Source organism: Polyergus mexicanus, unplaced genomic scaffold (genome assembly GCF_030449975.1).
Source record: "Polyergus mexicanus isolate NDT 795.1 unplaced genomic scaffold, iyPolMexi1.0 SCAF_15, whole genome shotgun sequence".
Taxonomy (NCBI): domain Eukaryota; kingdom Metazoa; phylum Arthropoda; class Insecta; order Hymenoptera; family Formicidae; genus Polyergus; species Polyergus mexicanus.
Window position 1 is genome coordinate 3846213 of NW_027223335.1, and position 11651 is coordinate 3857863.

General features: G+C 27.7%; 2 protein-coding genes across 3 annotated transcripts; both read left to right on the forward strand.

The window, feature by feature from the left end:
- Positions 1-2225: 2225 nt before the first annotated feature.
- On the forward strand, positions 2226-5427 carry Muc (dihydrolipoamide S-acetyltransferase muc). The gene is made up of 7 exons (XM_070307734.1): positions 2226-2518; positions 2786-2946; positions 3082-3467; positions 3706-4067; positions 4171-4470; positions 4570-4757; positions 5057-5427. Exons 1-6 carry the CDS (start codon positions 2403-2405, stop codon positions 4697-4699), a joined length of 1455 nt encoding a protein of 484 aa, XP_070163835.1. The 5' UTR covers positions 2226-2402; the 3' UTR covers positions 4700-4757; positions 5057-5427.
- A 798-nt stretch (positions 5428-6225) lies between these two features.
- On the forward strand, positions 6226-11297 carry Argl (Argininosuccinate lyase). Of its 2 annotated transcripts, XM_070307872.1 has the most exons (11): positions 6226-6282; positions 6894-7004; positions 7471-7557; positions 7984-8067; positions 8219-8350; positions 8469-8569; positions 9071-9264; positions 9870-10069; positions 10574-10798; positions 10945-11051; positions 11132-11297. In XM_070307872.1, the coding sequence occupies exons 1-11, from the start codon at positions 6262-6264 to the stop codon at positions 11280-11282; spliced, it is 1413 nt and encodes a 470-aa protein (XP_070163973.1). In that variant the 5' UTR covers positions 6226-6261; the 3' UTR covers positions 11283-11297. The 2 variants fall into 2 exon arrangements, with proteins under 2 accessions (XP_070163973.1, XP_070163974.1); XM_070307873.1 differs by lacking the exon at positions 11132-11297 and having other exon boundaries at positions 10574-10796; positions 10945-11014.
- Positions 11298-11651: the final 354 nt, after the last annotated feature.

Consider the following 11651-nt stretch of genomic DNA (forward strand, 5'->3'; position numbering starts at 1 on the left):
ATATACCGTTGAAAATTATTTTTGCTTCTCTTGATAATTATAATCCTTTTTCTATTGTACATATTTTTTGTACACACACACACACATATATATACATATATATATATATATATATATATATATATATATATATATAATATGTATTATATAGTAAGATATATTTTATATATGATATGTGTTGAGCCAGATAACCAAGCGTTGTTAATAATCATATTGAGTCATCAATCTGTCGTTTTTAGAATTAGAGAATTCACATGAGAGTTCAATATTACGAATACAATATACTGTCTTATTGTCCCTAATAGTTTTTCGAAAAATTCATGTTTAGCTGCTTCAACAATTGTTGGTAAGATGATAGCAATCTCACAGACAGTTGGCTGTCTGGGGATATAAATGCGAAAAAAGTTTTTATATAAATTAAAAAATAAAGAAAGAAAGAAAAGAAAAATCCTTAAAATATGAAACATTCAAATGAAACTTCTAAAGCAGCTGAGACGAACATAAGAATCGGTATTGCAAAATTTACTTTTGAGAATGGTGATAATTACGAAGGAAAATATCAAATAGATTTTGACAGATCCACTTTAGTTAAACAAGGTTATAACATTTCCTCTATATCTAGCAATTATCAATATATATATATTATCTGGACTAACAAATAAAATGTACATATTAATATTTGTATTCGTTATCGCAATTTATAGATCAAGGAGTATATATAACTGATAACTATGATGTATATAATGGTACATGGAATGATGATAAGTTTGCCGGTAATTTTCACATTCGGTAATTAATACGTTTTACGTTACATATAAAATGGATGATATGGTGAAATGTTATTTAATAATTCTAATAACATTTTTATATTTATCTTTGGAAAGATACAACAATAATGCGCAATATAAGGGTAACGTTGATAGGAACGGAGCGATGAATGGTGTAGGAACATATATATTTCCCGATGAATCCTCGTTGATAGCTTTATGGTCGCAAAATAAATCTATTTCAGATGTCATTTATCGAAACCCCCTTGGATATAAATGGATAACTGAATCAATTTCAGAGAATGTTTGTATACTAAAATTACAAATTGATAAGTTAGATATTATAGCTTTTGTTACGTGATTTTGTAATTTTGCTGAAATTTATACATTCTTATTATTTTTGTATAGCAAGTTTTGTTTACAACTGGAAATCATTTTTGGAATAAAATATGTAAATGATCTTTGGAAGAAAAATTTTCATCCTCCGTCCAACATAAATAAAAGCTATAAATGTAAAATATATATATATGTATATATATATATAACATCATAACTATAATATACTTATAAATTAATGTATATGTATTATTAAATTATAAATATTTATAAATTTTAAATATGCAATTGTAATTAACAGCAAAATATATACGATTAGTCATAATTTTATTAATATACCCATACAGCACAGAAGATTGCAACAACATTGCAACAATATTGCAACATTGCGGCAATGTTGCTGCAATATTGCAATATTGTTGCAATGTTGCTGCAATGTTCTGTGCTGTATGGGATAGTAGTAAAATCCATACAAAATATATATGTATAAGAATCAAATTTCTCTATTTCCGAATGAGTGCCTTTATTATTAATTGATTACCGAGAGGTTTCGTCATTAATAAATATTTTAAAGTTAAATATTGACCTCTATATATAATGTATGTGATCGTATCTTATATTAATTATACATAATTAAATAGACGATTAAATCAATTTTAGATAATGTTTGTATACAAAATTACAAATTGATAAGTTAGATTATATTTTATTTTTGTTTATTAAGCTTCGAAAGCTAATCGGGACCGATCGGCTTCGATACGATCTATATATTACCGGCTTCTATATACAGGATGTCCGACGAAAAGTGACGCGATAGCCAATCAATCTTTCACTCTTATAGAAAAACTATAAGTTGATTTGCTACCTCATCGCCTTTTGCCGCGCAACGAGCGTTACCGCGTCCTATGTATAAGAGCCAATAAAGATCTATCCAGACGGATTTGTATAGTCGCATAAACATATGCATAAGAAAATTGATTGGTCCTTAAGCAAATGCGGAAGAAACTGGACCAATCAATTTCTTTATGCATATATTTATGCGATTATGCAAATCCCTCTGGATAGGCCTTAATGTTTCTGAACGCATGATGTGAAAAAACCACGTGACCTTGCTGACGACCTCTGGTTTGGTATTTAATATCGTCCGTCATTTGGTCATCTGCTTCTTGCAGTTTCACGATAAACCTAGATTGTTGACGAACGGAACATCTTTATAGGATAGTTCGGAATTTTTGGACTTGCGCGCGCGTGTCAAAAATTTTAGACTAATTCGTATCATTGTTAAGAATTCTGACAGATATGATACGAACCATATCGAGCATACGGTTGGCCCGCTCTATCGTCTGCGATTCTGTACGAACCAACACCGTCAGATCCATAGTTATCCGCTATCTTCACAGAAAACATCAACAGAGGTATTCCGTCTGCAATCTGGAATCATCCTTACATTTAAATCTTACTATGATTATTTAAATTTTGCGATTTAAAAAGGGTCATTAAGGTTATTTCACGTTAACTCCAATGTAATCTAATACAGGGAATTTAAGCTTTTATAATATAGTTATTTGCATATTAATCTCTTGTCAAACTAGTAACGTCAAAGACGTACAAAAGTCTTATATAATCATTATTAATTATACACAAAAGAATATGCAAAAAAAATGTTGTTTTTCTTTATTCAGGGTTTTTATTCAGCATCACACTGTTTTACATTGTAAATTAACACCATGGCAGCAACAATTCAGGTTTTATGTGGATTATCCCGATCATATCAAAGTCCCACTTCCAGCATTGTCTCCCACCATGGAGACAGGAACAATAATCAGTTGGCAAAAAAAAGAAGGTACGAGAGATTCTCTATCGATATTATAATAATAATATAATGTAAGAAGTATAGAATCAATTTTGAAAAGAGTATAGAATTATTTCTTGAGAAAGAGAGAGAGAGAATTTTAATCTTTCACATTTAATTTTTTAGGTGATAAGTTAAATGAAGGTGATTTACTAGCAGAGATTGAAACAGATAAAGCCACAATGGGATTTGAAACTCCCGAAGAAGGTTATTTGGCCAAAATTTTGGTACCTGCAGGAACAAAGAATGTGCCCATAGGCAAACTGGTTTGCATTATTGTACAAGATGAATCGAATATAGTTGCATTTAAAGACTTTAAAGATGATGCAGTGACTGCTCCTCCTCCTGTATCTCCTACACCAGCAGTCCCAACACCATCTGCACCATCACCGACACCACCATCTGCACCAGCTGTGACAAAAGCTCCTTCTATTCCACCGCCTTCCGGAGAAAGGATATACGCTAGTCCCTTAGCGAGAAGATTAGCAACTGAGAAAGGACTTAGTTTACAGGTACTATAAAATTGTTAATTTATATGAAACTAATTAAATGAAAGCAGATATAAGCCAACTAGTCTTTATTCTTTCAATTTGAGTTTTATCCTTTAGTAATATTTTTTAATTCTTAATTTCAAAATTAATTATGTTGTGCCTAAATTAATATATTTAATTAATACATTCTTACGAATAATTTGTAAATATACGTATAAAATATATATATATTTTTTCTTTTTCTATTCTTCCTTTGTAGGGTTTGAAAGGAACAGGATTATATGGCTCTATAACATCCAAAGATTTGGAAGGTGCTACTGTAGTTCAACCAGGAATAGCACCAGTTGGGGCACCAGTTGGAGCGATAGATATTCCTGTATCAAACATACGTGCTATTATTGCTAAACGTTTGTTGGAAAGCAAGCAGACAATTCCGCATTATTATCTTTCAATAGATGTAAAAATGGATGCTGCATTGGCAATGCGAGAACAATTTAATAAATTGTTAGAAAAAGATAAAGTAAAATTGAGTATAAACGACATTATCATCAAAGGAATGGCTATGTCTTGTAAAAAAGTTCCAGAAGGCAACAGTGCCTGGTTAGGAAATGTAATCAGACAGTAAGCATATTATTACATTTATTATTATAAATGTAATATGTAATTTAGTATATTTGAATATATTTTATATTAAACACAAATTGAATTTTTTTTTTTTTTCTAGATACAATAATGTAGATGTTAGTGTAGCAGTAAGCACAGATAGTGGTCTAATTACTCCCATAGTGTACGGTGCCGATACAAAAGGTATAGTTCAAATTAGTAAAGAAGTGAAGGCATTAGCCGCAAAAGCAAGAGAAGGAAAATTAAAACCGCAGGAATTCCAAGGAGGAACGATTACTGTGTCTAACTTAGGCATGTTTGGAATTAAGAACTTTGCTGCTATAATAAACCCTCCGCAATCTATTATTCTTGCTGTAGGTGGCACAGAGACTAAACTGATACCTGCCAAAAATGAGAAAGGGTAAATCTTTGTAATATTTCATAATATTTTCACCAAAAAATTCTTTTACCATGTATGACATGCAATTATATTACAAGTATTATAAATATGTTTCCATAGATTTACAACTGCCCAATATATGTCTGTAACTGCTAGTTGCGATCATCGTACCATTGATGGTGCGGTAGGTGCACAATGGTTAGTTGCCTTTAAGGATTTCATAGAGAATCCGTCGACGATGCTCCTATAAGAAGTTGAATCGTCATTGATTTATCAATTGAGTGATTCGAGCGGCACAAATAACACATGTAAATATCGTTTTTCAAAAATTTAATATTATTAATGTTAAATATTTAACATCTGATTACTTATGGAATCTCCTGATTAATTAATCTAAATAAAAATGTAAGCACCAATCCGAGATTGTGAGCAATCATAACATGGACAAACGGATGCTCTTTATTTAACAATAACACAATATTTTTTTATATCAATTTTATACCTTTATGTTTATAAATTGTATTTTTATATAATTCTTAACCTTTTAATTTTTAATTTATAGGTTCAAAAACTCAATTTTTAAGATAAATCTTGTTTTTTGTTTCAGAAATATTATTTCAAATAGAATATATTTCAAGAATAAAATATATTTCAAATATACTTCAAGAAATATTTAAGAGAGATATTTATGGATTATTATTTCACCAAGATTGTTTTTCAGTATTGATTTGAATTTAAATGTTGCGCTAACATTATTGGAAACTGTTGAAAGTTATATAAAACGTTTTACGTTAAATACAAATAAGAACTAATGTTTCAATTCAACAAAATTAAAATTGACAAATAATTTAGGTTTGCCGCTTTATTTGATAAGATCGAAAAAATTTTTCAACCAAATCGATTCTTATCTAAATTTATTGCCTCTTTTAGTGACCATGTGTACATATGTATATTTATAATAAATAAATAGTACAACTGCATTATGTTGCAGAAAATATGATATGATTTTTTTTCGCTTTGAAGCGTTTAATGGGCCAATCGAAGCGAAGAATTTTATATTGTAAAGCGAAAATAGCGTCAAGGAGCGCATTATTACGCAAGTGCAAAAATGCTATATTATAAAGAGAGGATCCAATTTCAAGCTTCAATTGGTCACAGATTTTTCGCCCTATCCTATATCCAGTTACATATAGTATAGTTAAATATAGAAATCAGCGGCCTAGCGTGTATACAAGGAATATTGCACTTCAATTTTGAAGTGTTCTACTATATTGAGATTCTGGTATATATATAAGATGCTTGATGTGTATTGAAACAAAAGTAATAAAAAATATTGGTAATGTAAAGGGATTAAATTTTATAAGATGTATAATAGATTTCCTTTAACCCTTTTAAGCATTAATCTTCTATCATTGCACTTTTGTACAAGAAACATTTTTAAACAATAAAATATATATTAGAGCAACATGAAAAGTTTTTTATATAATGAAAAAGAAATACATAAATTTTGAAAATTACTTTTTGGTATTTAAACTCAGACATTTATTTTTTCAAAGATTTTGGTTCTTCTATGTTTTTCATGAGAATATATTTAATTATAAATCGCAGAACAAAATAGGGAATAAACCAAGTCTTAATTATAATTCACACACAGTGTGTTATCGTTCTAGATAACACCAGTGTTATCTAGAACGAAAACGATATTTTTTTTTTTTCTTTAATTATTTCGCAAATATGCCATCAACTTTCGTAAACGCGAATAAGTTCTCATACAGTTCTGGACATCAGTGGAGTTATCAAGTATATATAATAATGGATGGAATTATACCACAAGTAAAACAGAATTTAGATTAATATATAATTCTATTATAATTGTATAATATTATATTCTGCACGAATACATATACTTATTCTTGTATATGAATGTGCAAAATGACAATAAATTTTACTTTAATTTTTTTATAATAAAAGCAAGTATTGTATTGGTTATTTAAAAAAAAACAGTTTTAATATATTATATATTTATATTTATTTATTATATATTTAAAACAAATAAAAAAATTTATAACTATAAAAATCTGCATTTATATAAGTAAAAAATACGAATAAATTATCTATTTTTTTATATCTAAAAACAAAAAATATTTTACATTTAAAAAAATTTTTTTAGTGAGAGAGAGACAGAGAGTGAAATTTTCTATATATATATATATATATACACATATATATATGAGTTTTAAAAATTATTTTTATTTAGATGAAGGCATATATAATAAAGAAAGATCTCTAATAAAAAAATACATATATATGTAGACATGTTAATATAACATTAATGTAACATAATTTCAAGCATTTTATTATATACTTTTAGAATATATTATAGTTACAATGTGTATGGAAAATAGATTGTTAATTTAATTTTATTCTATGTGCATGAAATAAAGACTTGTCAGAAACTGTGGGGAGGTCGATTTGACGAAGATATTGACCCTGACTTTCATAATTTTAATGCGTCAATTCATATCGATAAGCGACTATATGCTGAAGATGTACAGGTAAATTAAAAATTTATATATATATTGGACAAAAATTGTCCGAAAAAGTAAAAATTGTCTACTTAAGATATAAAATATAAAAGTTAAAATTTCCATATTAAGATTTAGTTATTATATAATCAATTTAATTGTTGGCAACTAATAAACAAGTTTCATCAATATACATTAAAATAATATCTTTTTGTGTAACAATTTTTTTGATAGTTTTGGCGCCTTCTTTATTGAAAAAAATGATTTAAGAAAAGTCATCATCATCATTGTCGTTATCATTTTATTATAATATAATATATGTAAAGTTCTAATTTATATAAAAACTATATCATCCAACAAATATACATTTGCAATTTCCGATAAAAGAATATCTTTTAACGGAGCTTTCTGCTGTTAATTGCGCTCTAAACTAGAGTTAGCGCTCTGTCGTGTTATCATAAATAAACGTTAATAATATATATGTAATTGTTTTTAGGGAAGCATAGCTTACGCACGAAGTCTTTATAAGGCGAAACTTATCTCGCAGGAAGAAATGCAAACTATAAATACAGCTTTGAAACAGGTATAGGTTTATATTATTATTGTTTACATTTTTACTATAAAAAAATCTAACTTTCTTAATGTATGTGTATGTACACATATGTGTATACACACTCATACATCCGCTTATACATACATTGTATATAGAAAAGTATTTCTGGAAACTAATTTATTCATTATCTGTTTTGTGAAAATCAATAAGAGATGACAGATCGCACTTGTCACACAAAAATTATTTTGTAGCTTTGATATTTTTGTATTAGAATTTTTGATTCTATTTTGTCTATAGAATATATTATTAAAATATGTACGGAGATTGTGAAACACCCATTAGTATAAACAATACTCAATTTTATATATATATATATATATATATATATATATATATATATATATATATATATATATATTAAAGCCAAAATAAGGAGATCGTATCTTTAATTAATAGGTGCAAGACGAATGGGAAAATAACAAGTTTACCATAAATCATGAAGATGAGGATATACATAGTGCCAATGAACGAAGACTTTCGGTAAATTTATAACAGCATAATTTCTTATAATTAATTTTTCCAAAAAAAAAAAAACCATAAATAACAAAGATATTTATGTGAATTCGTAAAGATACTTTATATATATTGATAAAAGATGATTAACATCATTATAAATGTTTTAAATATACAGGAATTAATTGGCGATATAGCAAAGAAACTACACATTGGAAGGAGTCGTAATGATCAGACTGTGACTGATACCAAATTATGGCTTCGAAAGTCGATTGATAAACTTCTGTTTAGACTAAAAAACTTCATCGAGGTAAATAATATCATTTATATAAGTCGAAGTCCTGACCAAACAAACAAACACAATCACAAATAAATATTAAGCTATATGTTAAATGTGTTAAATTCATTATTAATTCTGAAAATATTAGATTCTCATAGCTCGAGCGGATGAAGATATAGATATACTTATGCCTGGATATACACATATGCAACGGGCACAACCTATTAGATGGAGTCAGTGGTTACTTAGGTAAAACAATTTATTTATATAAATTTTTAATAGAAATAAATAATAAAAAAAATTAAATAATTTTTTTAAAAATTATTCTATATAATATAGTTATGACACACGTGTTAAAGATCTTTATAAGTTTTTACAAGATACTGTTAAAAACGGCTGGCCATGGGCAAATTTTCGTCACGATCGGGTTGGTTTTTTTTCGGGGTTAAAGGGGTGCATACAGTGGGAAAAGGCTGGAGCTCTCTTTCGCCCACGCATTTGATTTATTATATGTAAATAAATAAATCTGCTAATAAGAGTAAGTTATATTAAATGTACATATAATGTCCGAAAAACGTGTAATCCGTGAAGCTTTTTTATTTATTATTTTTCAATAAACAACGAGCAATGGCTAAAATTTTTTAATAGTTAATCAGGATGCTGACCTGTCAAGAGCAAGATACGATTCGATTTGCGTCCCATTCTAAATATTTACCCCTAATTTTATCATTGATTTCTGAAATTTCATAGCTATGCCTGGTACGCGAAGCAAGATTTGGAAAGATTATTACAGATACGTAAACATGTAAACATCTTACCACTTGGTAGTGGTGCGATAGCAGGTAATCCTTTTGCCATTGATCGTCAATTTTTGGCTATGGAACTTGGTTTCGACGAAATCACTGAAAATAGCATGTATACTGTCGGAGATCGAGATTTTGTCGGTATGTTTTATAAATATATTTCTGTAACATGTGTAGATATATATAGAGCAATATTTATTTCGGCTAACTATCGAAATAAATATTTCTAATTATATGATTCTCAAATGCAAATACGTCACAAAAATATAAACAAATATTATTCTCTTCGAATCATTTCGAAGTTATCCATATACATTTGCCAATTCTTTCACTTAGTTTTTGTTAATTAATATTAAAAGTCTACTTTTCTCTTATATAATAAAATTCTCTTGAAAGGAGATCAACATTTATTGTTCAATTTTTTGATTTTCGATATTATTTATCTCTTTTTGCAATCCAGTTTTAAATTAAAGTTCTAGTAAAGTAAAAAATATGTTTGAAATTATAACTAAAAAACGTAATATTTAATTCTTTTTCTGAGAAATTTAGTTTACAAAAAACTTCTCCCTCTTAATTAATTATAACTTAAAAGTAATGTTTCGACAATCTTATAAAAGGAAAATAGATTTAAAGTGGCCAAAAATGCAAATTTTGAATATAAAATTAATAAAATACTTCCTTTATATCGCACCTATGGTGTGTAAACATTTTTTACACATTACTTGTTTTTAATTTGATCTTTTAAGCTGAATTTCTATTTTGGTCGTCATTATCATCGATGCATCTAAGTCGTTTTTGCGAGGATTTGATCATCTACAGTACCCAAGAATTTAATTTTATCCAATTTTCTGATAAATATTCCACTGGTAGTAGTCTGATGCCCCAGAAGCGTAATCCAGATTGCATGGAATTAATACGTGGAAAAACTGGCACTATATTCGGAAAGGTTTGTTTAAATAGATTTAAAACCATTGGCTCCATTTATGGCAGCTACGTTTTTATATTTTACTTATGTTTAAGCCAGTGTTTGGTGACTTAAAATTTGTATAAAATAGTAAATTTTTCTTTAAGTTATAAAATAACTGCATAAATTAAATTCCGTGTTATTATGTTACAGTTCTATAAACATATTTTTTCAAATTAAATAATAATTAATGTTTTGCACTATTTATTTATGTCTATTAATTCTAATTATGTCTATATATATTATATTCTAATTCTAACTATGTCTATATAATTTGAAAAATAATTTTCGAAAAAGAACTTTTATTTTTTACATAGTTTATAGCAAAAATATTAGTACCATTAATCTTCAAATTTCACAAGAAAAATATAACAGCATATATTATACGTCATTTTTATTTATATTCTAAAATCTCAGAGATAAAAAATTTCAAAATAAGTTTTAGAAGATGTATCATTCTTTCTCGTAAAATTATTTTAATTTTAGTGCATCGGCTTTATGGTAACACTGAAAGGAATTCCATCAACATACAACAAAGATCTTCAGGAAGACAAAGAATCGCTATTTTATACATACGATACGTTATATCAGATGTTCCATATCGCCGAAAAAGTATTGGCCACACTGAAAGTAAACAGCAAGAATTGTAAAAAGGCTTTAACATCCGACATGCTTGCAACCGACATGGCATATTATCTTGTTAAAAAAGGCGTGAGCATTTTGCTTTTCTTTCTATCTTTAAAAAATTTGATTTTACTTGATCATTTTTAAGGCAATTGGTTCGCTAACTTAATTTCTTTAAATTTTAACTAAATATGTGTTAATCGAAATATCTTAATATTTGCGTAAATACGCAGATATCGTTTAGAGAAAGTCATCATCTGGCTGGGAAAGCTGTTGCTCTGGCTGAATCAAAAGGAATATCATTGTTAGAGCTATCTGTGCAACAATTAAAAACGATAAGGTATATATAATCAAAATCTTTAACAGAGATGAAGCAGTTGCATTCGAAGAGAATTCTAAAAGGAAAATTAACTATTTTAGCGAGGTGTTTGAAGAAAGTATATCGTGCATTTGGGATTTCAATTCCAGCGTAGATCAATATAAAATTGCTGGTGGAACTAGTTTCGAAGCAGTACAGCAACAGATTAATAGCTTGCGATGTTGGCTGCGCAACTATTCATTTGAAGAATAATAATTATATCTGAGATTCGTTATATGCTATGTTTCTAAAATTAATACGCATATATATCTCTTAATATTAATTACATTGTTAATAAAATTTCTAAAATTTTATCTATCGTAATAATACTGTTATATTTTCTTTTATAATCCCTTTTATAATTTCCACAAAATGTCAACAGCATGCTAGCAGTATGACAGTATAATAGATCATAATTTTGTAGCTTTTTGTAGATTTCTATTCACTGTGTCCTCAATTGCTTTTACATATATATACACCTCTATAATTAATAAAAATTGATATAGCTATCACACAGACGATAATCATATAAATGTGAGAAAATTAATCAACATTGTTAATTTAAAATCTTTCAAAATCGAA